This window comes from Acomys minous (genome assembly GCF_964271855.1).
Source record: "Acomys minous genome assembly, chromosome: 5".
In the NCBI taxonomy this organism is placed as follows: Eukaryota; Metazoa; Chordata; class Mammalia; order Rodentia; family Muridae; genus Acomys; species Acomys minous.
The window spans coordinates 105,251,051-105,277,830 of NC_140494.1; the positions used below are offsets into that span (position 1 = coordinate 105,251,051).

General features: G+C 51.0%; 1 protein-coding gene across 1 annotated transcript in view; it reads left to right on the forward strand.

Moving 5' to 3' along the window:
* The first annotated feature begins 850 nt into the window (after positions 1–850).
* Positions 851–26,780, forward strand: part of DSCAML1 (DS cell adhesion molecule like 1) — a 314,580-nt gene continuing 288,650 nt past the window's right edge. The window contains exons 1-3 of the mRNA XM_084782627.1: positions 851–1,054; positions 18,203–18,520; positions 20,982–21,128. Of these exons, the coding sequence (XP_084638753.1) occupies positions 1,009–1,054; positions 18,203–18,520; positions 20,982–21,128 (511 nt within the window). The 5' untranslated portion in view covers positions 851–1,008. The remainder of the gene's footprint in view (positions 1,055–18,202; positions 18,521–20,981; positions 21,129–26,780) is intronic.

Consider the following 26,780-nt stretch of genomic DNA (forward strand, 5'->3'; position numbering starts at 1 on the left):
TACTTGGACCTCTTCCCTGGAACCTGTGAGGCCTCTTCTTTGAGAATTCAGGGGGAAAAAAAAATCCACTTTCTGCAAGTCAACCTTCTACATTAGAGTCAGCTATGCCATGGCACCCTCCTCAGAGCTCAGCAGGGCTCAGCTTCCATTTGGGGTACTATTGACCAGTTTCTGCAAGGTGAGGAAGCTGTGGTGATGGGATAGGGTGGGGTGGGATGATAAAGCATCCATAGAACAGGCATTGCTACGCCTTTGTAAATGACCGCTTAAAAGCTCACAATGGGTCAGGTATTAGTGCAAATCTGGACAATGCTACGTACGGATGCAGTGGACTGAGGAGGCTTCCCTAGGAGGTTGACTTGCAGAAGTGACTAAGGATTTGGGGCAGCACGTAGGTTTGAGCTTTGGGGTGGAGAGCACCAAATGTCTTTTAAAGATCTTAGTCCAGATGTTGCCCAGAGCACCCATGCTCTCCCTTTCGTGGAGGGAAACTGAGTCCAAAAGAAATAGCAAGCAATGGTTTTGGATGACCCGGGCCGGCAGGCCGGGAAAAACCCAGCGTCCTTGTCCCGTGCATGGCGGACTCTTGGCACATGTGTGACATACGCCTCTGTACGACCATAGGCTCAAAGCCCGTTGGTGACAGGGACCCCTCGCCTCTCTTGGCCAGAGGAGCAAGATTGAGACTGTCTGGTCAAGGTCCCCACCTCTGTTCCTGAGCTTGTGGAGCTAAGGGACACCCCCCCCCCAGGCTTGGGCTGGAGTGGCGCTCACCAACCGGGGTGTCGCGGGGGGGGGGGGCGGGGAGAGCGGCCGCCTAGCCCAGCCCCGCGGATGACAGGAACCGGGGAGCCGAGGAGGGAGGAGCCGCCGCCGTGCGCTGGGCTGAGGAGCTGAGAGAGCGGGGCGCCGAGTGCGGGCGGCTGGGAGCGCGCTGAGCGGGGGAGAGGCGCTGCCGCACGGCCGGCCACAGGACCACCTCCCCGGAGAAAAGGGCCTCTTTATGGCATGTGGCTGGTAACTTTCCTCCTGCTCCTGGACTCTTTACACAAAGGTGAGACCCGTGCTGCCGCGGCAGGGCGGTGGAGGCGGCGGGGCCAGGATGCGCGCGGTTGGAGGCGAGGTGCGGTGCCCGGTGGGCTCCAGGTGCCCGGGCGCTGGACCCACTCGGTGCATGGCGCTGGGTGGGCGCGAGGGGTGGGGCAGCTTCGCGAGAAGGGTCGGGTGAGAGTCAGCCTGGGACCGTTTGCCAGCCCCCCTGCGCCTGCCGTTTAGGGGCGCGCCCGTGGGGGGCGGTGGCCAAGGAACCCCTGGTTTTCCCATCCCAGGCCGGCCTCAGTTCTGCCCTGGACCCCTCCCCCAGCCCCTTGCCAGCTCCCCGGGCTTGCTGGAACTGGGACCCCGGGGTGCCCTGCGAGCCAGGTGGTCCTCGGACCGAGACTTCGTCCGGGAGCCCTCGGTAATCGGGTCCTCGGACCTAGTGAGGCTTACTCCTGCCGTAGCTTCGTGCGCCCCTTGACCGCCCTCGACCCCCGCCCTGGCGCAAATGCCGGCGCACCGCATGGCGCTTATCTGCGCCTGACTGGGTGCAGGGCTGGGAGAGCTGAGGGTCCCGAGAGGTAGGGGTTCCCTCGGACATCAAGTTTGTTCTTCAGACCCAAGAATCACCCTCACCTATGTCCCACCCCGGTACCCCAGGCGTTAGCTCAGGCTTCTCTGCGTCTTCCTGGTCACCTTAGGCAGCGCGCCCCAAGGTGCGAGGGAGTCTCCACTCCGGCGCTTGGCTTGCTGGACCAGGGGACAAGTGTTCAGACGGGGGGGCGTGTCCCTTTCCCTAGAGAGAAAAGGTTGCTAGGGGTGGGTCCAGGTGTCCAGCATGTCCAGACTTGCTCCTGGGGCGCAGCGCACCTGATCTGAGAGGTAGCCGGGACTGAGGGGTTGGCGAGAGGCAGGCATTTCCGATCGTTACCAACCTGGACACCAAACTGGGACCTGGGCAGCGCGGGCAGTTGAGGTTCCAGGCTGTAGCAGAGGACGTGCCCCCGGGCGCGCAGATGGCGGGAGAGAGAGGAGGCGGCCGAACTCCGCGCCCTTGCGCTGTAGAGCACAGACGCTCTTCCTTGGTTTTACCTGCTCAACCCTCTAACTTTTCTCCTTCGCGCCCGGAGGGCAGCTTTTCCTTCTGCCCGTTCTGCCTCGGTTGGCCTGCTCCAACAATAATTCTTGCCCCCTAGGCAATGGAGAAGAGGAATCAAGAGCCCGGGGACGGGGGTCAAGTCCTCTACTGAAACCAGGGGGTGTCTAGAGTTTGCAACTTGCCGAGCCCAAAGCAATACCCAGTAGGTTGGGGGCGGGGCGGGGGACGGCAGGCTAAGCCTTATTTGTGAATATGGCCGGGTCAGAGCCAATCTGATGGCCTAGTCCACTGGGATTTTGCCTGGAAGATCCGGGTGCTGAGCAATGGGTGGTGGCCCCAGATGGTGAGCAAAGTAATAGACTTTCTCAGGCCCAAGAGTGGGGGCCACTGGGTAACACGCCAAGGCTGATCTAGCTTGCTTAACTCCTTGCCCCCTGAACTGACCCTTTCATCCCACCTTAGAGCAACAAGCTTGCCTCCTGCCCCCACCACACACACCCCAGTTTTCTTTCTTGGGCCTCTTCCTGCTTCTTTCCACCCCAGCAGGCTGGTTTGGCTCACAGCTTTAATTACGTTAATATTAAATATACATAAGGTGAGGAGCGGCTTTCTCTCTCCGTAGCTCTCACTCCAACCCCCATCTCTTTTCCATTTTGTCAGGCAAGAAACACAGACCAGAGCTGTGACCACACTCGGCTGCTTTGTCCCCAACCTTGCCCCTGGGAACAGCCCATTTCTCAGCAACGGAGACCCCTTCACCAATACCTGCAGGACACCCCGCCTCCCCAACCCAGGGGCTCTGCATTAACAAACGAAGCCCCAGTTATTTGATAGGGAAGGAACAGATGGGGGTGGGGGTGGAGAAAGGCCCAGAAGGCCACAGGGCAACAGCTGGAGGGGCAGAACCCTTTCCTACTCCAGCAGGAAGTTTGTCTTTGTGGGTAGACAGGAGTTACCAGGTATGGCAGCCCTGGGTGGCCTTTGGGCCTGCGGATTCCTGGCTCCCCTGCCATTCAAAGCACCAGCATCTGTGTTGGGCGCCAGGCAGCCTTGCCAGACAGGCCTATCTTTTCCTTGGTGCCTTAATTGGGTCTTAGGTGCCAGGCTGATCCCCAGGGGCCTGTTCTGCTTGGGGTGGCATGGTAGGTGGGTGGTGGAGGCGGCTGGGGGAAGATGTAATGTAGGGACAGCAAGAAAGATGGGGCGTGGTTTATTTCTCTCCCGTTGCCAGTCACCCCCGCGGCACCAAGGAAAATGTAAATGCGAATGTTCCAGCCTGTTACAGAAAACAATATCCTCTTGCAATAATTTGTACGTCCATCTGTGAGGAGCGGGAGGCGGCAGAGAGAAGAAAACAGGAGGAGATGGAGCATCCTCTGGATGGAATTAAGCAGTTATTGAATGTGTTTTAAGCTTCTGTTATTTCCACTCTTCTCAAAATACCTTTTTTTTTTTTTCTGAAGCCTGAGCTCAGCCCGTTTCCCCAGAACTAAATCGGGAAGGTGTTTTAATAATCGGTTATCGAGTCTCCAATAACTGCCTTATTATTGCCAAAACAAATCCAGGTCTGAGCAGCCAGATGAACCCCAGCGAGCCTCTCTCTGTTGTTACATCCAGCGTGCCAGCATCTGTGTTGCCCGAATTTGCATTTTTACTGTGTAAAAGAACAAGCTTCCTCGCCACTAAAATTCCTGTTTTCTAAAAGCCAAAATAATGGGTTGCATTGATTTTTTTTTTTTTTTCATTTCCCACCCCAACCTCTCGGATGAGGACTCAGGGTTCCTCTCTCTGGAGAAGACCAAATTAAAAGCCTTTGTCAGGCCATTAAGAAAATCTCTAGCATTCTGTTCAGTGTCTAATTAAAAGGGGGGGGGGGAGGGTTGCTGGGGGCATGTTTTTTAAAATCTCGAAGTGGCAAGTATAACTTAGGGGAGGTAGGCGAAGGACCAGTGAACATCTGGGAGAGGGTAGGCAGAGGGGGCTGGCTGCTAGAATAACACGAAGGAGAAGGCGATTGCCATGATGCCCGGCAAGCCTTCCTGATGCCTCATTTTCCTGGGCATCAACGCCAGCTGCCTTAATATATGTCTGCCGCAGAACAGGGAACTCAATTAGAAACAAACACAAAAAGCTGGTAAGCAGTTGACCCAAAGGCAGTGCTGAAGCTGAGCAGACACTGGGCACTGGCCAGAGGGGCTGTTTTTCTTTTAGAGAGGGCGGAGGTGGGCACACAAACAGTCAGATTTGGCCTGGTGACGGTTTGTTTGCTCAAGAAACAGATAAGCTAGGGCTCCCCAAACACAGGGTGAGGGTAGGCACATCACAGGCGTGGAGCCTTTGGCAGGGGGTGTGTACCGTTGAGCCCTGAGCTCCTCCGTATCTTTAGGGAGTCCGTCCTTGTGATTTGTTTGGTTCCCTGCCTTGGCTAGTGAAATATGACTTTATTTGTTCAGAGAGCTCTATCAGGGTGTTCAGGCCTTAGGCTGGAGGCTCTCTGCTCCCCTATCTCCTTGGAGGAGATGTTTCTTGGGGGGGGGGGGAATTTAAAGTAGTTACAAAGGAGGATCCCCTAGATTTCTGAAGTGCTTTCCTAGCCCCTAACCTAGTACATTGATTGAAACCAGGGTACCAGAATAGGGTGAACGGCAGCAGAGATGGCAGGAGGCCAGGAACCCAAGAGCAGGCTCCAGATTTGCATATGATTTGCATGCAGATTTGCATGCTCACCTAGCCAGCCCAAGAGCCTAGCCCTGTGAGGAGCATCTTAATCCCAGCTTCAGTGGGCCTAAGCAATAGCTTCTTCCTGTATGGACCGGGAACGGACAGGTGGGAGAGAGAGGCCTGGTAATGTTCACACAGTCCCCAAGTTTTAGGCCTACACACACCTAGGGCTGCCAGAGTAGCCCCACATCTCTCACCTTCTGCACCCAAGATAGATAGTGGCATTGGGCGACAATGGGCAGAGACAACCTGAGGCAGAGCAAATATGGGGGTATAAGCTGTTGCTCTGTGCCTCAAAATTCCAGGGACCTACCTAGGGCCAGTACTAGCCATCTGGGAATGGGACATTTGAATGGAGGGACCTGGGTGCTTTGAGTTGTGGAAGAACCGTTGGTGGACAGGGTTGAGCTAATAGGTGCGGCAAGATGCTCTCTAATTCTCCATCTTTGGGAAAGGTGATGGCCTCTGGGGTTTCTTCTTTCACTGTGATTAAGGCGGTTTGGGCCTGAAGATGGTTCAGCTGGGGGCAGTGGGAAGGCAGGCAAGGCTGTGTAGAGTTTGAGTAATACTTAAAGGGCAGGCACGTAAGAGAGCTGTGTGATTACGCTTGGGAAGCCAGCTGGGACATCTGTGATGGGAGCGTGGCCTAGGGGTAGCTTTGACTGTTCTTCTGGGCTCCTGAGCAAATCTTACCTGCCTCCGAGGCTTCTGGAGACCAGAAGGGTCCTGGTCCACTTGAGCCCAGAGAGGGCATCTTCCAAAAGGTACTATGAGGAGCTCCAGGGGGGGGGGTCAAGTGGGGTCTCAGGGGAGTAGGATTAGAAGGACAGACTGAGCTTTGCCCCTGCCTATCCAATGCTTTCAACTAGTGCTTTCATCTGGTTCGTATATTGGAGTGTGTGTGTGTGTGTGTGTGTGTGTGTGTGTGTGTGGTGTGTGATGTTGGGGTAAGACTGATCTGTCCTTCTATGGTGGAAATTTGGAGCCAAATTAAGCCCTTTGTGCATATCCTAGCTCTGCACTCAGCAGGCATGAGACTCGGGTGTGGGGGTTTCTGAGCCTCCCTTCCTCTATCTGAAAAGGGAGACTAAGGAAGATAAAGTACATACCGTAGCCAGAACTGAGCTGGTGCTCAATACACATTAGGCCCCTCTGCTTCCTACACTGCTCCCTATTCCCACCCCACCCCACCCCCCACACACGTTCATCCTCCTACCTTGACCCCAAAATAGATTTGGAAATCCTGCCTCTCCCGAGCAGTTGTATTAGTCAGTCACATTTCCAGCAAGGTCGACAGTCTTAATCCTTATGACAGTAAGAAAGATCAAATGATGGCCAAGACAGAGGACACAAGTTCCTTTCTTCCGTTTATTACCTCACAGGGTAGCCTTTGCATCTCTGCCTCAGCTCAACTGAGAAAGCTGTGGCCATGTGGACACCTGAGTGTCCTTGGGGACTCCAGCACCACCCTTTCCCCCCCCACTCATCATGGCTGGTGGCAGCGGTGGAAATGGAGAGGGGGTGGTTGAAGTCTAGCGTTTGCGGAGAGCCAGGGCTCGTTTGTTGTCTGCAGTGAAGGCTGGGGCCGCCCGCTCAGTGTGTCTTTACCATGCTTGGTGTAGCAAAAGCAAGTGAGATGGATTTAATTCAACACAGAGTGTAAGCCAGCGCTCCTCGTGGGGTGAGCCTTCCAAGTGTCTCTGGATGTGTCTTTCCCCGCTGGGTGAGCCTCTCTGCCATCCAGGTAGTCCCGTGTGGAGAGAATACTCCACTTTTGGAATGCTGGTCACTCCTTTCTCTGTGAGTGATTGAGCCATAGAGAAAAAAAAAAGCACGTGGCACAGAGGTCAAGGGATGCCCATAGTGGGTTGTAGCTTATAGGCTCTGTAAATGGGAGGAGGGGCTGCTGTGGGCACATCAACCCGTGTGCCTCACTGGACAGATGTTTGTCTGGGGCTGCTGTGGCATGAGCAGCATTAGCCTTAGGTACCACCCGGGCCACTCCAGCTGCTACTCTCCTCATCTGTTCGGCGTCCGTCCCCGTGCCCTTGCTCTACATGAAGCTTGCTCCGACAGTTTCCAAGGTCACCGTCTTCATTAAGAACAGTTATTCAGATGCTAGCTGCATATTCATTAAGCTGGATTTTCTAAAGATGTGTGTGTGTGTGTGTGTGTGTGTGTGTGTGTGTGTGTACTCATATACACATGCGTGGTTGGAGAGAACACTCTCTGTGGACCCAGAAAACAAGGCTTTGATTCGTCTTATCACAGGCAAATTGAGAAGCTTCTAGTCTATAATCTGTAAGATGGGTAGAGTGATCGGTGTCCCAGTTCTCCCACAGGGCAGGTATTGCTGCATGCACACAGGGATAAGGGGCAGAAAATAAAATACTGTGTGGCAGTGCTTTGTACATGAGAGGAAGCAACGTATAGGACATACACATTTGAAAAAAAAAATCCACAGCAAAACAGTTTCTGCCCTGTAAATGTTATGCTAAAATTTAAGGTATAATTACTATCATTTTTATCATAGATAATGAAGAAAGCCTCACAGCTGTTTGTGCCTGTCTCCTTTCATGCCCCCACTCCCTCACTCATGGATAATTTTCCTAGTTTTGTTTTCTGTCATTGTTGAGACAGGTAGTAAGTAACTGCCAGGCCTGCAAAACCCATCTTCCTGAAGTCCCCCTGTCCCCTTGCATGTGGTTTGGAAAGAAGCCCACTCCAGCTCCCCTGACCTCTCTCTTATCTAAAGCGCCCCCCAGAAGTGACTGTCACTGTAGAGAATCCATAGTCTTTTTTGAGAGTCCCATTGTAGTCATCTCATTGAAGACTGAAGTACTCTCTGCAATCCCTAGGAATCCTGCTGAGTCAAGGGTCATGGATACCCTGGTCTAGTGGCCTGCCTGGAGTCGGGGGCAGGATGTATGTGTGGAAGTTGGGGGGCAGCTATGGAAATAGGAAAATAATCCAGGTGTCATGACTAGTGGTCTCCCAAAGTTGGAAGGTGCCTTGAGGGACATGGAATGTGACTTCCATCCAGGTTCAGTCCCTCTGATGCTACCCTACCAGCTTCCCCTCCTCTTCTCTTCTATGCCCAGGAGCAGGGAACATTTTCTTTAAGGCAGTTGTTTCCTGGTCCTGTGGCTCTGCATATTTTTGAGCATATCCTTACACCCAGACCAGCCCTGCCATGATCTTGTGCGTTCTACTCTCATCTTGGCTCCAGCTTTGGACCATAGATCAAGACGAAGGCCTCTTCCTCTTGTCACCCATCAGCCACTTACAAGTGGACGTCTTTCCCATCTGAGATTGCTCCTGTAGTCCCTCTGATGCTTCATCAGGTGACACCATACTGCTTCATGATGCTCCAGTGTACCTGGGTTGCCAGGGGGGCTGAGCAGAAAGAACACTGGAGCCAGCGTTGGCCCCCAGTCCAGGCACTAGCTAGCTGTGTCCTTGGGGCAAGTGACTCCACTTCCCTAGGCTTTGTGAACAGAAGAGATTAGGGGGAAAATCACCCCTTAAGTTCCTCAAGTGCTAACAATCTAAATCTGGGATTCTCTGGGGGACAACTGTGCTGTCTGAACTGACTCCCTAGGAAGAACTTTCTGGCCATAAGGGGCCCTCCTCTGACAGGCCTTGTCTAGAAAGGGCTGGAAGATTAAAGAGGCTGTCCAGCTGTCAGCTGTTACTCATAGCTCCTCCTGGAGCCGATGGTGCAGGGGCCTTGGAGGCTGAAGGATGGCGGCATCCTCATTGGATCTCAGAGCTCTCTGCTTGATGGGTAGGGGAGCAATGTTCGTGTTAAGAATACTAAAATAAAAATAAAAAAATCACAACCAAACCCACCCTGTCTCTGGTGGGAATGAGGAAGGGCCTGAACAGCCATTCTCAATGAGCTCTGAAAGGGCGGTCATCTCAGTGGCTGGAGCAGGGAGTCGCTGGCATTAGGTTGAGACAGAAATGAAACACCCAATACCCGAGATGACCCTGAGTCATGCAGAACTGCCCTATTCCAGATCGCGCCCCGATATCAGACACTCCTCTGTCGTGTGCACACCCTTGGAGACAGTCTGAATATAGTCTAGATTAGTGTGGCTGTGGGACGCAAAGGTGGACCTGAGGTTTGAAACATGGCTATGCATGAGAAAGTGGGCAATATGAGGAAAGAACTGATCTACTTATCCATAAAGTGGCCTTCCCCGCCTCCAAGTCTTTCATGTGACTTTATTTTCTCCCTTCAACCATAATAATATGATATCCACATTTTGTCTCAACTGGTGGGTCCATAAGCACAGTCTTACCCATCTACCTATAGGCAAGACAAATGCCACTTCAGGTCACCCAACCCGAGTCATCCCCTTGCCTGGCTTTATCTTCACACTAATCTGAGGCCACTTCACTGAATCTCTTCCTAGACTTTAACTTTTCCGTGGCTTCCATGATTTTGCAAGTTTTTTCCCCCCCACATAGAATGTGTCTGGTCTTTATGGCATTGCCACCACTCTTAGGGCCCTTAGACTTCTTGTCAGGACTGTCACTCCCCGAGGCTGCACTTCCTTTTCCCCCAACTTCCAGAACAACTTTTTCCCTAAGGCAGCATCTCTTGAGCTTGCTGTTGAACTCTCCAAAATGTGTGTGTGTGTGTGTGTGTGTGTGTGTGTGTGTGTGTGTGTGTGTTTTAAATTTTAAAAAATGGAATTTTGAGCAATGGCTGCATTGAAGACTTGGCATAAGAACGAAATGAGTAACGTAGCAAGAAAATAGTTCTTCATTTGTGGTTGCCTGACACTAACGAGATGCCAAAAACAGAAAAAAGAAAAAAAAAAAATCAATGGCCACAGTAGTATGAGGAATATGGCAACCCAGGTGCCCTGGCTAGTTTTGTGGTTGTTGCTATTGTTTTGTTTTGTTTTGTTTTGGTCAACTTGACATAAGCTAGAATTATCTGGGAGGAAGGACTCACAGTCGAAAATGCCTCCATTAGATTGGCATGTAGGGCATTTTTAAAAATTAATGACTGATATGGGAGGACCCAGGTCACTGTGAGCAGTGCCATTCTGGGAAGGACATAGTGAGTTGGATGAAAAACAAAACAAAACAAAAAACAAGTTGAGCAAGCCAAGGGGAGCAAGCCAGCAAACAGCATTCCTCTGTGCTTTCTGCTTCTGTTCCTGTCTCCAGGTTCTTGCCTTAATGTTCTGCCCTGACGTCCCTTGATGATGGATGTGTAAGCCAAGCAAACCCTTTCCTCACCAAGTTGCTTTTGGCCATGGTGTCTCATCGCAGCACCAGAAAGCAGATCAGACATCAGGTGTGCCCAGATATGAGGAAAACCAAGGGCAGGAGGCAGGAGACTTAGTCCCTGTGGCTTCATCTTGCCCAAGGACAACACAAAGTCGGGTTACCTGGGAAGCACTCCGGTGCCGTCTGGGAGACTCACCCACCCCTCCCCAGAGCCTAGCCTTACACTAATCTCCACAGTGTAAATGAACCACAGAAGGGTTTTCTGGTGTCTAGCTGGTCCTCTGGGGTTTGGCATGTACTGGTGGTTGAACAGAGATCCTCTGATTCCTCCCCAGCTGGGCCCAGTTTCCCCAGCTGGGGTGTGAGAACAATCAGACTCGAGCTACATAATCTGTCGGTCTCACCTGTAAACCTTTGTGTGCAAATGCATAGATGTAATCACCCTTGCACAATAATCTCTAAAACCTCTCCAGCCCTCCTGCCTAAGGGACTATGGGAGGCTGTTTACAGATGGGGCGGGGGGGGGGGGCGCGGAACGTCAGGGGAAGTGGACAGCAGTGGGATTACTATTGCAATGCGATCACGCAACACTTCCTTTATAAACTCCAGTGCCAAATTCGGTTACTACACATGGTGGGACGGCTTGTCAGCAGCCCTGCAAGAAGTATGTTGCTGGTATATGAAACACAAGTCCAGCATGGGACATCTGCTTTCCCCACGGCTTGCTACTCTGATTGCGGACAGAGGATACTAACATCTAAAATAGCATTTCCGGCCTTATGACAGGCACGGGGTGCCTGTTGTCTAAGTCTCTGCAGCTTTAACAAGCTCCCAGGTGATTCTTATGCATATTCATGTTTGTACACCACTGTTTGAAGTTATTCTTATCCTCATCCTCATCCTAGGTGCTCGGTAGATAGGCACAAGGAGTTGTTTACCTCACAGGTACTTCCTGCTTGTCTGCTGTGACAATAATACTCATAACAGCCCCCACTCCCATACTTGAGTGGTGCCAGACACTTACAGTCACCTGAAACTGTCCATGAGGTAGATACTGTCACCTCAGTTTCATAGAAACTGCACAGCACAGAAAGGCAAAGCTGCTTGCTTGGGGTTACACACATTGCTTGTAATGGATAAAGAAGGGATCTGAGGCCAGGGAGTGTGGCACCGGATCTATGGCTCTTTCCCACGGTGCCCAGGAGACGAAGTGGTCACCGGGATGGTCACTGTTCTCAGGAGTTAACAGCCCGGCATAGTAAGAGGATCCACCTCCCCCCTTGGTCCTGTCTCTCTTCTGGCCTTTGTATCCCTGAAGACCTGTCACCCCCCTCTACCCACGCATGCTGGGCCTGAGCAGCAAGTACTCTTTAGAACTCCGAGTGGCTGCCTCAGGTGCCCAGCACTGATGGACAGTCCTCCATTCAAAGTCTGGTGAATGAAAGGAGTAAACATTGCCAAGGAAGGGAACTAAATGACTCATTGTCCCCGTGGAGGCGGCGAGGTGTTAATACTTCAGTCCCCTCTGGTTGTCACTTCTGATGATTGCTGGTGATGACATGGGGTGATTCAGTGCACACCCCAGAGGAATGCCGGGAGTGCCGTAGACTGCGGCCAGACACCCTCCCCACCCCAACTCCAGGCAAGTGGACGGGAGTCCACTGGTGTCGCTACAGGCGGCGCCCGTGTCAGATTTCCTTGGCCAAACTAATCCCCCATGTGATGCCCAGACAAGCCAAGGGTGAGCTAGCTGGTAGACAGGGTGGATATGCAGGTTCTAGCTGTGACCCTGGGGGCAGCCAGATGCCCGGGGGGTGACTTCGGGTTTAAAAATATTGCCGTGCTATTTCTATACTTCTAATCTCCTAGCGATTTGGAGCCTGTTTTATGAAACAGCGTCCGGGTGGTGCCCAATGCTACACGGGTAGAGAAGATTAAATGGGCTTAAGTCTGGACGTCTGTCACATGACAGCCAGGCCCATAACTTCCATTTTCTATTAAAATTCCATTTCCCTCTTTGACCAGAAGCAGCTTTGCTGTTGATCTGAATGTCTCTCTCTTTATTTATGAAGGATTCCCCCTGCCTTCCCTTGCTCTCTGTAAATTTGCTTGGTTCTGTCTGCAGAGGGAAGAAAGAGCTGGAGGGAATGACAGAGATTTAAGGGGAAAGCTGTGGTCTGCTGTCATGGGATCTTCTTCCCAACTGGGGTTAGTTTGGAGAGGAAGGTGAAGGAGAAATGCCATAAGGGTCCCAGTCTAGGAACTCAGTACTGTGATGGGAGAGCTCAGCTAAGAAGCCCATGCCCTCACCTCTCAGCTGGACCTCCTCCCTCCCTCCCTCCCTCCCTCCCTCCCTCCCTCCCTCCTTCTCTCTCTTCCTTCTCTCCTCCCTCTGTCCCTTCTTTCTGACTTCTCCTCTTCTGTTTCCTTACTTATTTCTGACCTATCCACCTACCCAGCTACCTACCTACCTACCCACCCACCCACTTACCTTCCTATCGAATAGCCCTGTCTCTTCTTATCTCGTTCCCTCTCTGCTGAGACACTGGCTCTTGATGTCCAGCCTGCTCTTCAGTTGCTGACTCAAGCCGTTCCCCTCCCCCACCCCACCCCTGAGAAGTTGGGAGTCCCTGTGCACATCACTGTGCCTTGCTGCTACCTTCTCTTCCTACCTGTATGATTTCACAGCAGTTACGACTCCCCTAAACTCTTTTTCACCATCAGGACTCTCACTTTTCATGTCTGTGCACATATTAAATAAAAAAGGGAAGCAACTGTGCCCCGTGCGCAGCCCAGCCTTCACTTGGGAAATGTTGGTCTCCTTTCTGGGACTCTGTCCCATCAGCCATGCCAGTGAGTCCCCAGAGAGATGTCCATCCCTGAAAACTGTGCCTGGGATCTACTTGAATAAGAGCAGCCACCACTGTCAGAAGGCACTTGGACATCCTGCTTGGTGTCTTTTTCAGTTTGTAGATGCCACCTGCACCCTACAGTTTCCACCATTGACTGCAGGTTGCAGGCCACTTCATCTGGTTCTGCCTCATCTCCCCAATACTCCAGCTTGGAGATTTCCCCCAGACACACCCATCTCATCTCATGCCAGTCTTTACTGCTGTCATATTGAGCTTATCGGGGATGCCTCCTGGGCCAGCCTCCTACTCCCGTCTACTTTGCAGCTCTGTGAAGGCCAGCCTGTGGAGTAACTGGCCCTGTCCATCCTGGCTTTTATCTGAGAGATGTACTTAGCATAGTTCATTCCCACACTCAGCTCTGTGCCAAGGCTTAGCCCATCTCCGGCTCTCCATTTGGGAGATTTGAAAGGCAGCATCCTTCTCTTTTGCCTTTTGATGCCTCTGCCTTCCCTGGAATACTCTGGCACACTCAGCTGGTGCTTTGTGCATATTTCCTGGAGTGATGAAAGACCCAACTCAAGGAGGCCCTGGGAAGGGGCAAAGCAGGATAAAGAGCCAGCAAAGAGCAAAGTGGAGGGCACCTGGGGCCTCCAGGAGAGTTGGGACTTCCTGCTCCTCCACTCTTGTTAAAGGAGTTGAGGCTTCCCCCTCCATTTCCCCTGCTAGCAGCCCCACGAGGAAGGTAAGACACCTCATCCTACTTCTTTTGGAGATGGGCACAAGGAGGCCCAGAAAGGCTAAGCCACTTACCTGAGGTCACACAGCAGGTGACGCGAGCCTCCAGAAGACACACGGTTCTCTCAGGCTCTATCCAAGGCTCTGTGGGGCCTCATCTCCTTGCCCGGTTGTAACATCACTGCTCTGTAGATCTCAACAGGAGTTGGAGCAGGAGATGAAGTCCCTGAGAGGCCACAGTAGACTCTGTGGGGTCAGAGCGGGACCCTGAGTACCCAATGCTCCCCTCTGTACCATTGCTTCCACCTCTATTTGCCAGCTGACCTCCTGCCCAGATTTCTACTCTGGGAGTGAGTGGCACAGAATCCAGATACGTGGTGGGTAGTGCCTCAGTTTCCCTCCTATGGGTTTGTTCATGCCTTTCCCTTGGCAGATAGGACAAGACAGAATTAATGTTTATTTAAGGCTTCTGCATTTTGAGATGACAGGTGCCTTGTGATAGTAAAATATGAACCCAACCTAAGTGCAAAATGCTATTGTTTTACACCTGAGGGTGATGTTTCATGATAGCAATGCACTGTCAGAACCGTAAGCAGAAATGAATGGTGTGTCTAATCCTCCCCAGCTCCCCCATACTCGGAAGACAGCAGCTCGCATCCTGGAGTGGGAGAAATATGAGGCTCCTCGTCTTTTGCTATAAATCTGTTGTTGCATCAGCCCTGACAGGTGGCTGGACAATCCCAGTCAATTCATCAATTAAATCTACCCATTTGTAGCTTCTGGGAACCTCGTGTCCTTGGCTCTGGGAAGAGCCAAGGCCTCCAAGTGCAGGAGGGCTGTTGTCATTGCGGCTGATGTCGTTGGTGGGAGTAGAAAGGGTTGTCCTCGGAAGCAAGGAGGGGGGAAGGGACTGCTAGCAAGAGGAGACAGGAGTGTGTGTTTCGGTATGGCAGGGATTGGGGAGAGGGTGGACAGGGCCTGAGAAACCAGGATTTTGTGGTTTGGTTCATGTCCAGCTTGACCATTCAGTAGAGCAAATAGGTGTACCTTCTGCTTCCGATGTGACAAAGTTGGGTTCCTGTTCTCCCTCCTGCTATGTTGTGTATGTTTAAATGAGTCAGTTAGCTTCACAGTCTTCTCAGCTTCTTTTTCTATAAGATGGAATTATTATTTTATTATTATTATTATTATTATTATTATTATTATTATTATTATTATTATTAATCCTCTTTAGGGAATTAAGATGAAGGACAATAGCTACCTATTACTGATGAAAAGTAAAATGATCTCAATGGGCCTGGCTGACAATGAAGTCAGTGACTGTCATCACAGAGGCTCCTGTCCAACTTACATCACTTTCTCAGACCTTTGCAAGTATTTGGGAGCCTTCTCCCATGTACTGGACACTTCCTGGATTCCTTTCTGTCTGAGAGCTTTCTCAGTTTTCCTGGGTCTGTGTGTCAGGCACAGTGGAGAGTCATTCCATAACTTGATGGAGTTTGGCTCCTCAGATCAATGAGGTTGACATGGTGGAGGTATTAGGTCATCTCAGGAAGCACCCAGAAATGCAGAGGGATGTATGCCCCTGCTTCCTAAAGCTAAGGACTGGCAGAATACCCAGTCTACCAGGAGCCACTTCCAGGGATGAGAGGGAGGGGGAGGAGAGGAGAGGAGAGAAGAGATAGGGAGAGGAGAGGAGAGGAGAGCAGAGCAGAGCAGAGGACAGGAGAGGAGAGGAGAGCAGAGGAGAAGAGAGGAGAGGTGAGTTCATTCCTGGGCAGCCCCAAATGGAAGTTGGTGGCCTGGTTGTATTCGAGGGCAGCCAAAGCCTCTCTTTATTGCATTGATCATATTACAGCTACACATTGCCTATTAGGAAAGTAATGCTGGGTCAAACTGCCTGGGTGGGCATCCCAGAGGTCTCACTTACTGCTTGTGTGAGTCTTGAGATAGTCATTTCATTCTCCAAGTGCCTTGGTCTCTTCCTTTGTAGATTGGGATAACAGTGGCCACACAGTCCCGGGATGTTGGGAGGAGGATGCCAGGAGGCCATAGAAGCAACACGACACAACTGAGATGCTCAGCAAGTACTCGTTGAGTGCACCTTGGTTGGCAGGGCCTCTCAGAAGGTGAACATGGGGGCCCCACATATGGATGTGCTGAGGAGTCTTAACTTGTAAAATGGCCTGATCTCATAGCGTGAGGAATATTCCAGGCAGAACGGGACCTGCTACAGAGCTTCTCCCTGAACAGACACACTCAACCATGGACTATTACAGGGAGGCAGTGTGAGGAGATTGCCAAGCAATGCTGCCTCCCCCAGAGCCTTTCAGCCGTTGAGGGTGCAGGGCCTGGTGGGGACAGCGAATGCATTTGCTGCTAAGAGGATGCCCCTGACACTGCAGCCAGGAGCCCACGGATGGCTTTTTTTTTTTTCCAGCACAGCTGCTAATGGCTTCATCACGGCTTTTTATGAGATGATGTGAATTGCTTTGGCCAATGAGGCTTAATGGCCTCCCTCAACGACCTGCCTGGTATATTCTCCCTAGAGGCTTTGCTCCGAGTTAAGGCAAGAATATTAATACAGTCCGGATGTGGGCTCTCCCCCTCCCCATAAAGTTGTGGAAATTGAGGTCAAGTTGGGTCCCCCGCAACGTTCTTTAAACAAGCAGCAGCAGCCCATTGCTTACTCCTTCATCTTCCTGGTGGAGAGGGACCAGCTTCCAGCAGGAGACCAGAGGGCCGGATTCTCTCTTCCTCTGGGTCGGCCTTCTTAAAGGCCAGGCCCCTGAGTAGGGAGGGAGGGCCCCCGATTCCTGCAACAGGGCAGGGATAGGAGTTTCCACAGCCTGGTGCTGGAGTGGGAGGAACAGACACTGCCCTTCCTGACAGGTGGCCCTGAGAGGGTTTCTCTGTGGGGCAGGGCTTTGGAACAGCAGTGCGTTAGGGATGGAAGGGGTCTTCCCAGTCTTGTCCACCCTGCTTACCGCTCAGTTGAGAAGGACAGATACACGAGATCAAAGAGGAGAGAATTCTGTAGACAGTCAAGGCCAAGACTGGCCTGGCCTTTTGTTACAGATCCAAAGGTCATCTGATATGCACTGAATAGGGACCAGATGGCCTTAAGGGATCCAAGACAGCCCTCGGGGATTCCCACTGCTTTCCATTCCCAGGCTGGCACCATACTTCCTTCACCCGTTCTTCTCATGCTGTGATTATAAGGCCCTTTCTTTGTCACCTGCCGTGGATTAGGAAGAGCAGAGGACCTTAGCACGGCCTCCAAACTTCAGTTCTGCAACCGTCCTATGCTCATGGGCAATCCCCTAAGAAGCCCAAGTCTATCAAAGGGGGACTATCCTGGCCAGTGGGTTTTTTTCCCAACTTGATACAAGTTAGAGTTATTTAGGGAGAGTGAACCTCAATTGAGAAAATGCCCCCACTAGGTTGGCCCGTGGGCAAACCTGTGGTGCATTTTTACTTTATTGGTGTGGGAGGGCCCCGGATCCCTTTAGGCGGACCCACCCCTTGTAGGCTGAGCAAGTCACAGGGAGCAAGCCAGTAAGCAGCATTCCTCCATGGCCACTGCTTCTGTTTCTGCCTCCAGATTCCTGTCTCGGCTTCCCAAGCTGGTAGACTATAACCCATAAGCCAAGCACACCTTTTCCTCAAGTTGCTTTTGGTCATGTTTTTTTTTGTTGTTGTTGTTGTTTTTTTTAATCAAAGCCATGGAAACTCTAATATAGGTGATGAGAGAGCTGCAAGACTGGAGAAATGGCTCAGTGGTTTAAAGTGCTTGTTCTTTCCAAGGGCCCCAGATCCAGTACCTAGCATGCACATGACTCATAACCATCTATAACTATAGTACTAGAAGATCTGATGCCCCCTGGCCTCTGTGAGGACTACACATGCATGTGGTGCACATATACACACATATAGGTGAAACACTCAGAAACATAAATACATTATAACACATAGAAAGAAACAGAGGATGAAGAGGAGATGGAGGAAGAGAGAGGGGGAAGGGCAAGGGACAGAGGGAGTGGGAGAGAGAAAGGACCATCTCCCCCTTGGGACTATGCAAGTGGGTTAAAGGAATGGCTGAGAGTCAGGCTGCAAAGAGTAGGTGCTAAGTGAGTACAAATCTAGGTATCTCTGTCTCTTCTGGTGTGTGCATTTCCACTATAGATGGTGACTTTAGACCCATGGTGCAACAGGGCTTGCAGCAGCCTCTCTGCACGGACTTGGTTCCACACAGTCAATGAGACTTTTGATTTATGCCATTCCTGTACCCACTAACCTAGAAACGCCTATAGGACAGGAAGTGTCCTTTCTCCTCTATGCCAGTGTCTGGTAAATAAAACAATGCTCAGTAAGTGCTTATCGACTGGCTGACACTTGAAGGTTGGATGAATCAGTGTCAGCCAGCAAGGCTTCCATGAATGTTTCCCCAGCAGACGACGCTAACCGCTAACCGCGTCTTTCTCCTTGCCTCCTCCCCACCCCCCAGCCCGCCCTGAGGATGTCGGCACCAGCCTCTACTTTGTAAATGACTCCCTGCAGCAGGTAACCTTCTCCAGCTCCGTGGGTGTGGTGGTGCCCTGCCCGGCCGCGGGCTCCCCCAGCGCGGCTCTTCGATGGTACCTGGCCACGGGGGACGACATCTACGATGTACCACACATCCGGCACGTGCACGCCAATGGGACTCTGCAGCTCTACCCCTTCTCCCCCTCCGCCTTCAATAGCTTTATCCACGACAATGACTATTTCTGCACCGCAGAGAACGCAGCCGGCAAGATCCGGAGCCCTAACATTCGCATCAAAGCAGGTGAGGGACCAGAGGGATCTGCACCTTGATGGGGGTTGGGACGTAGAGGGGGAGGAGCTTCCTTTGAGGTCTGGACACAGACTGCAGTAGGCGGGCTGGCGTTATGAGGGTATATATGTACTATGCGCGCAAGAGCTCGAAAGAAACATTTACTTGGGGACAGCTTGGCCACCTACTGTGTGTGCTTGGGAAGAGGGGGTGCCTCGTCTACACATTCAAAATGAGTGTCTACCTAGCACAGGACTGTATGGGAGTTAGGTGTGACAGCACTGACCACTGAAACATTTTTTTTTTTTAATGTTGCTTGAGCTTCATTTTCTAACACCTCCCGTCCCTCAAGGAGAGTGCACATTCCCATATATAACTGAAGCGATTTCCATAAGGCTCAAGCTTTACCCGGCACAGAGATACGCACAACAGATGCCGCAGCACCTTAGACGTCTTGCTTCTGCTTTCTGTGGTCTCTGTTCTCCTCAGGACAGCCACTCCCCAGACTTGGAATCATCTGGATGTTTTACCTTGTTCGTGCTTTATAGATGGAGGCACGGTTTGCCTTTTCTGGGATCTTCAGCTCACTGTTCTCATCACGGAATTTTTCCTCGCCGTGGTGTGTGGTGGAAGGTCACTCACTATCAGGGATGTGTAGTATTTCACCACGTAACTAGGCCACATGTTATTTGTCCACCCCACCATTGATGAGCTGTCATTTAAGTAATATTCCATGGTGGAAAACCATAGCAGTGAAAGAGTTGGATCTTCTGAAGAGACTGTGTTGGTAGAGAAGCCAGGATGGGGTGGGAAGATTGATCTCTATGGTTTGGCTCTGGAAGTGAGTGGATGGCTTTGATCGGATCTTTTTAACTAGGACATTGCAACACACTATCCTTCCGATACAGTAGCAAGTGCCTCAGGTAGCAAGTAAGCCACCCAAGTGCAGACCGTGCTTTCCCTATAGGGGTACCTGGGTGCAAGAGGCCAGCCAACCGTGTAGCTCCAATGTGCTATCTGCCCTGAAGATGAATTGGTCAGGCCCAGGTGGACAGTTCCTAGGAAGACCAGCAGGCCTAGTGGCAGACCCTTCAGGATGAGCTCTGCAGAAGAACAAGGTTGCAAGCATCTAAGCCCAGAGCTGAGAAAGACTGATGGTTGAGCCCTGTCTGTGCCCTTGGGTAGCCCGAGGGGTCAACTGTTGGCCCTGATGCTGAGGCAGGGGCCTGCTCTCCCATGCTCCTCCAAGTGTCTTTTTGGCATCAGGTCCTCCGCCTTGTCCGGCTCCAAGTACAACCCCAACTATTGAGATGGAGGCCTTGAAGCCTGGATTTAAGTTCAGTTCTAGCGTCTATATAGCCAGGGGCCCTGGGCTAAAAGGAAAGGCCATCATCTGAGTTAGAATCAGAAGTCTACAAATGTTTCTTACTGGGGACAGATAAGGAATTTGAGGTTTAAAGGTTAACTTTCCTGCACCCCAATGGTGCTCAGAGCGCAGGGCCTCTTATGTTGACCTCGGCCGCCTCCACTCCAAGACCCCCAGGGTTTGTGAGTAACACAACTCGCCCATGACCTCTACCACTCCAGCACCCTCGGGGGTCAGCTCCATCAGGTTTCTTTGTGAGAGTCTGTGGAGTAATGCTGCCAGACCCATGGGTAGGCTGGACTGGAGCCAGAGGGCCAGGCTCTCCCCTCCCCCTTTCTTCCCTCCTCTCCTTTCCTCTTGCCTGGAGAAGAGGGAGGATGAAGGCCTGGGAAGGGCCAAGTCCACTGGAAACACAAGCAATTGAAGAGGCTCTTGATGATGCCAGAGAGGCTGCAGGTGCGCTGCTTCAGGGGAGGATGCCAGGGCTCTAGGTGTCACCCTGGCAACCATGGCAAGGAGAGCAGAAGGGCATGCTGCCCAGGTGTCTGCTGGGGACAAGGCCGGTTGGCTGGGGGCTCTGGATGTCCCTGCTCTGCTTGGCAGAGAAGGGGGTGGTGAAAGGAACGAGCCCCTGGCAGAGGCCAAACTGAGGAAGACGGGCTAGGCAGAGTTCTGCATCCCACTCTTAAGGTAGGGTCAGCCCACCTGCAGGATGTGATTCATGAGTGGCTGCAGGCAGACACCACGTGAAAAATGAGTACAGGGCTAGGAGCAGGCAGGAGTAGACTCCAGATGGGCTTAAAATCAGGACCAAGGTTGGGATAGAATAGTAGCGACAGGAGGTAGGAGGGTGGTAGGGGCGTGGGGACTGTATCTGTGTCTCAGACAACCCAGTTTCAATTATTCTCTTCTATTGCCCACTGGGTATTACCAATCCCATAAAGAGCCCAATATCTAAACTACATTTCCCAGGAAGCATCGGAATAGATCCACACTGTTGTTAGCTCACACAATCAGGGTTTTATTTTTTCAAGGGATGGTCACTTTGTCGAACGCACTTTCTTCTCTGCCATGGCCTTGAGATACTCTTCTTTCAATCTCTCACAGTTTTCAGGGAACCTTACACCGTCCGGGTGGAGGATCAAAGGTCAATGCGTGGCAACGTGGCCGTCTTTAAGTGCCTCATCCCCTCTTCAGTGCAGGAATATGTTAGCGTCGTGTCTTGGGAGAAAGACACAGTTTCCATCACGCCAGGTAAGGAATCCTGGGTGGTGGCTGACAGAGCTGCCCGGGGTGGTAGATGGTGCTTGAATTAGTCTATGAACTGAAAAAGACTGTGGCAGTGACTTTAGGGACAGATCTGTCACTGCTCTGTGGAGTTTTGGCGAATGGGTATCTTTGGTGTTTGTCCGATCATCTCTGTGTGGGATGGTGAAGGCCATGTGCTGAGGCCTGTGCTGTCTATGAAGGTCCCACTGACACGGGGCGGGGCTGCCACTGAGCAGTGGGCTTCTCCTGAACGTGCCCTGGTTTATGAGGGCCTCTGGCAATCTCTCCTGTGAAGCGGAGCACAGGAAAGATGGGGCACATTGGTGCTCTGTGTGCGACTTTGGCAACGTGTCTGGATATTTGTGGGGCTAGGCCAAAGGAAGTGTGCAAACAGGACTTTTACTTCCCCATGCATTGTCTGAAATGCCGTAAGACTCCTCTGACTGACACTGGAAATGGGCTAGTACTGAACTGGAGGCTCGGAAGCTCTCCATTGGCTCAGATTCACCTAAGAAGGATTGTCCCTCCAGCGGGAAACAAGTCTTGGAGCCTCACAGAAGAACCTCTTAAATCTTTATCCAACCTTCAAGGCTCCAACTTAAAAAAAACTAGCCCTACCCTTTCACCACCACACCCTACAAACATTGCAGGGGCTCCATTGTTTTCTTCCTCTTCAAAGGTTCTTCTTTACAGGAAGAACTTTGGTCTTCCTATAAAGTGCAGCATCCCGACCAGTGTTCTCCAAGCAGCCCATGGGCACCAAGGTCCTCAGTCAGTTATCTGAAATGATCCATGGTCTTCAGAGTTAGTTGTGGATGACAAGGCTCTATAGTAGTGGCTCTCATCCTGTGGATCATGACCCCTTTGGGGACCAAAGGACTCTTTCTCAGGGGTAACCTAAGACCATCAGAAAACACAAATCTTTACATTACCATTCATAACAGAAGCACAATGACAGCTATGAAGCAGCAATGAAATAATTTGATGGCTGGTGGGGGGGGGCACCACAACATGAGGAACTGTATTGAAGGGTCATAGTGTTTGGAAGGCTGAGAACCACCACTCTCAGGAACCTGATATAGAGGAGGAGCCTTCATCTTTCTGAGACCCTTCACCCCGCAATGTAAGCAGCACCTTTGAAACAGCGGTGGCCATAATATTTGAATAATTTAAAATAGCCGAATGGGAGCAGGCCTGGGTCTCAGATAGCACTGACTGGAGCTCTTTAGATGGTTCTAAAGTAGGGTAGGTACAGAGGGATGAAAACTCTGCTTACATGTGTTTGTAGCTAGCATGGCAGATGCTTAAAAAAAAAAAAAAGACATAAATGTGAGCCTTGTTCTCACTACTTTCTTTCTCTCATGTCCAAGCAGATGGCCAGGCCAAAAGATATGCCAGTACCAGACAGGTTAGCAGTCTGGTGGTAGCAAGACAGACATAAAGCTACTCAAAGATGTCTTCTCTTGTTTTTGTAAAACTGTAAGTTATTAAGAGCCGTCTGGAAGGCGAGCCTCTGAGAGAAAGAGAGATTAAGGGATCCAAGTTTGGAAATGGTTCTGTGGGCACCCATAGAGCAAGTGTGTGGACCCCCTTGGGAGCCTCTGTTGGATCCTGACAAAGGCTGGGGCTGAGACTCCACATGAGACATGGCATAGACAGCCAAAGATCCAAAGAGGTAATTCAAGTAGGGAGCCCAGGCTGATGATGCTGGCCCATCCCTGGGGAAGCCTCCGAAATGATGGCCACTGGGGTTCCTGTACTTCTAGCAGAGTAAGGCTTAAAGTATTTAAAGACCATAAGGAAAGGTGGTATTTCCTATACGCTTGGGCTTATGGATGAAGTATTATGTCTATTAAAATAATAATTATGTTATTAAAACTTTTTGAGTACTTACTATTTTCCTGGTACTGGGCTAAGACACCTTCTAATACATCATCTTATTTTAGCCTCACAGAAGCCCAGAAGTGCATTTTCCCCCTTTCTGCTTTACAGAAGAGAAACCTTAGGCTCAAAGAACCAACTCAACTTCTGTCAGATCATGTGTCTATTACTTAGATGGGACATACACCGAAGCGGGATTTTCCCCAAGCTTGTGCACACACACAGATGTGCCCAGGTTCTCAGAGTACTGTGAAGCTTTAAATGTGTGCTGTAAGCATTAGAGATGTGGCGGAATACTCACTGTTGGCTTTTAAAGGGATGATTTGGTGGCATCGAATGCAGGTAGCGATTAAGAACCCAGAATATAGCCAGCTGTGGTGGCGCACGCTTGTAATCCCAGCACTAGGGAAGGCAGAGGCAGGCAGGTTTCTGTGAGTTTGAAGCCCAGCCTGGTCTACAAAGGGAGTTTGGGACAGCCAAGGTTACCCATAGAAACCTTATTTTAAACAAAGCAAAACAACAACAAAACTAGAGTCTGGGACCATTTCTATACTCATAGGGGCCTATGAAATAAAAATATGCAATGTTCAGAATGTTGCCTCAGGTTCTGAGGATGTGCTGTGTTGTAGCTGCTGTTGTTTAGATAGAAGACGACATCCATCATTACTTCCACTGTCCCTGTTGTGGTGTGTATATTTCTACCTTGTAGCTGACCTTGCGTCTCATTCCCAGACTGGGTTTCCCAGGAACGAGAACAGGGTTTTATGTATGTGTCCTCGGATCCAACACATTGCCTTCTGTACTCACAGCAGTAAGGGCTCACTCAATGTCCAGTGAGGAAGGAATTGCTGGTTGAGTATTCTGAGGGATTCTGGGAGGCATCCTGGAAAGATAGGGGGAATGAGGACAAGCAGGTGGGTATCCAGTAGCCAGAACAGAGCAGGTGGGGAGGGAAGGCTAACTAGTTTATGTGCCCAGGAGCTGGAGGCAGCAAGCTCCCCCAGGTACCCCTTGTAGTTGGTGCTTCAGAGCTGTCTTTGATGTCAGGACCAGGCTGGTAGCCCCAAAGGGCATCATTACCAGAGAAGTGGCCTTGATGCTAATCTGCAGGGCTGTGTTAAACTTTGGTAGGCTGCCTTTCTTTGCTTTGGTCTTGGAGAGTTTTCCTCTCCTCCTTGGCCCTCTAGCTCCAGCCATAATCATTCTAGATCCTTCTCTAGCTGGTTTTTTGGTTTTTTTGATTTTTCTTACATCCAGTGAGAGTCTTTCCAATGCACTGAGTCTAACTAATATGCTCTTAGGGGAACGCAGGGGAACCAGAGACAATGGGGTGTGGCATATAGGGGTCTCTGGAGGTGAGGACCAGAGATTGTAGCCACATGCTACATGTTCTAGTTGTGGAAAATGCAAATCGTTTATAAAATATTATAAAATAGGGTCTTTATACTTCCAATGTTCACGCATACCCAGCATGCAAACGCTCTGTAAATACAGGTATGTGTTTTGTGGGAGGAGGGTGCTGCTTCTCACCATGGAGGTGGAGGTAATCTGCTCTGAAAACAGAATGGATGCAGCAGTGTCTGGGTCTGGAGCATGGACCTGCATTAACTTTGATCTCTGGATCTAGGGGGCCTGGTCTCTAATGTTCAGGGCCAGCAGGAACCGGTGCTGGAAAACTGAAGGAAGATCAGGAGGCTGATGTGGGCCAGTTGAGGTCTCAGAAAACATCCTCCTTGGGGAAAGTATGTACCCTGGGAGAAAGGGCCTGTTAGCCACAGGATGGGAGCAAGGCCTCCTGTGCCCCTTTCTGAAGGAGCCTTGTATCTGGAGGAACTCTGGCAATTGAGTATTTGCTCTCAGGCTGCCATTCCTGGCTAGCCACACTGTCTTGGAGCTGGCCACCAAAGCTCCGTCCAGCTTTTTGTTATGATTTCTCAGGGCTGGGAGAAGCTAAAGAGATAGCTCAGCTCCTGTCTCCACTTGACTCCCCAACCCTTCCTGCTCCAGTTGTTGGTTTTCAATCTGGCCTTCTAAAAGTATATGTAAAATCTTTGACCTGCCTGGTTCCTACCCCAGTATCCCTCCTAGCGTACCTACCGTGTGTGTGTGTGTGTGTGTGTGTGTGTGTGTGTGTGTGTGTGTGAAGAGGGTGGTGAAGCCATCTCTTCATAGTGGGCAAGATGGGCGTAAGAGGACTAAGGGCAGTGTATAAACATAGATCAGAATTAAGGCAAGGCCTTCTTCAGTGGAGCCGAGATGTGGTTTAATTTCCCATCTGCATGATCACCATTACAATGCATGTTATTGGATATAAAGATAAATCCGGCCCTGTTCCTAATAGCTTTTAATTTCCACCAGACCTGATTATATCGATGCAGGCTCCTTATGGGAGTTTCCCAGCATGCTCTTCCCCAGCATCCTGACTAGCTTTCTTAGCCCCAGTGGGGAGTTTTGGACACAGCTCAGATACCAGCCAGATGTATCCCCTGCTGCCCTGGAAGATGAGCCTGGCTGAGCTGCCTTGTTAGTGTGGATGGGGCTCTTGGATGCTAAACTATCACTGGGCCCTGGTCCAGCATGGGGGTACATCAAGGACTCTGCATCTTGGGGGAGGGAGCAGGCAGGAACAAAGGGAATCTGTCGGGGAAGTGATCTCTCTGAAAAGGCTCTTGCTTCAAGGATTCTCATCAGACAGTGCCTTGCCCTGGTACCCACCTTTGCCCTCAAGGTAGTGCAGTAACTTTAACCAGGTTCGGAACCTCTCTAGTGACTGTTCCCAGACTAGAGGGTCCCAAGATTTTCCATGGACTTTCACTCCTCTCTCCATTGTCTCTGCTGTTTACCTGGCCTAACAGGCTCTAGTCAGGTCCTCTTTCTATTGAGACATCACTCTTCCTTTCTCCAGGCATGTGGTGGGCCCGCGTGGCCCCTTCCATGGGCCTCTACCACAGGCCTACAGCAGATGTTGCAGTTCTTTTGGCTCCTTTCCCACTATTTTTATCCGTCTGCCCAGGAGGGTGGGCGATATATATATTTTTTCCCCTTCATTTTATCCCCGGGACCAGCATAACACTGCAGCAGAGTGATAAAGATAACAAGATTAAGGGTAATGCCTATCATGCGTGGAGCCCTCTTTCTGGGCTGGGCATTTCATGTATTCTATCTCTAATCCTCACAATCACTTTTAAGACAGATCATGATGCCCCCGCCCCGTTCCCAGCTTTATAAATGAAGACATGGAGGCCCAGGGAAGTTAAGTCACTCAAGGCAACACAGCTCATTGGATTGTGGCCTGGATTTGAGAGTGTGTGTGTGTGTGTGTGTGTGTGTGTGTGTGTGTGTGTGTGTGTGTGATCTATTCTGTTCTTGAACTTCAACCCTTGAGAGAGGGTCTGACCCTGACTCCTGCACTTACTTGAGCATGGAAACTAGCCACCGAGCTCTGGCTAACCTGCTCAGTGACAAGAGGTTTTGGCCTTTTTAACAGACAATGGATTTCAGTGGATAGGTTAGTCATTCTTGCTTTAAGGCTGTAGGGGACACCGGCTCTCCCCTGACCTGGGAACTCTTGCCTCAGCTCTGGCACCTGGAGGTGGAGATCCCAGGGCAGTGAGCAGATGCAAGCTTTGGCTCTGGAGTGCAGATTTGCTTTATAAATTACCTTTCACTCAAGCTGACCTTAAGGCTACTTCAATCCTGTGTGTCTTGTTCCAAGTTGGAAGGCTGGGAGAGGTGGGCACAGACACAGAAGGGATG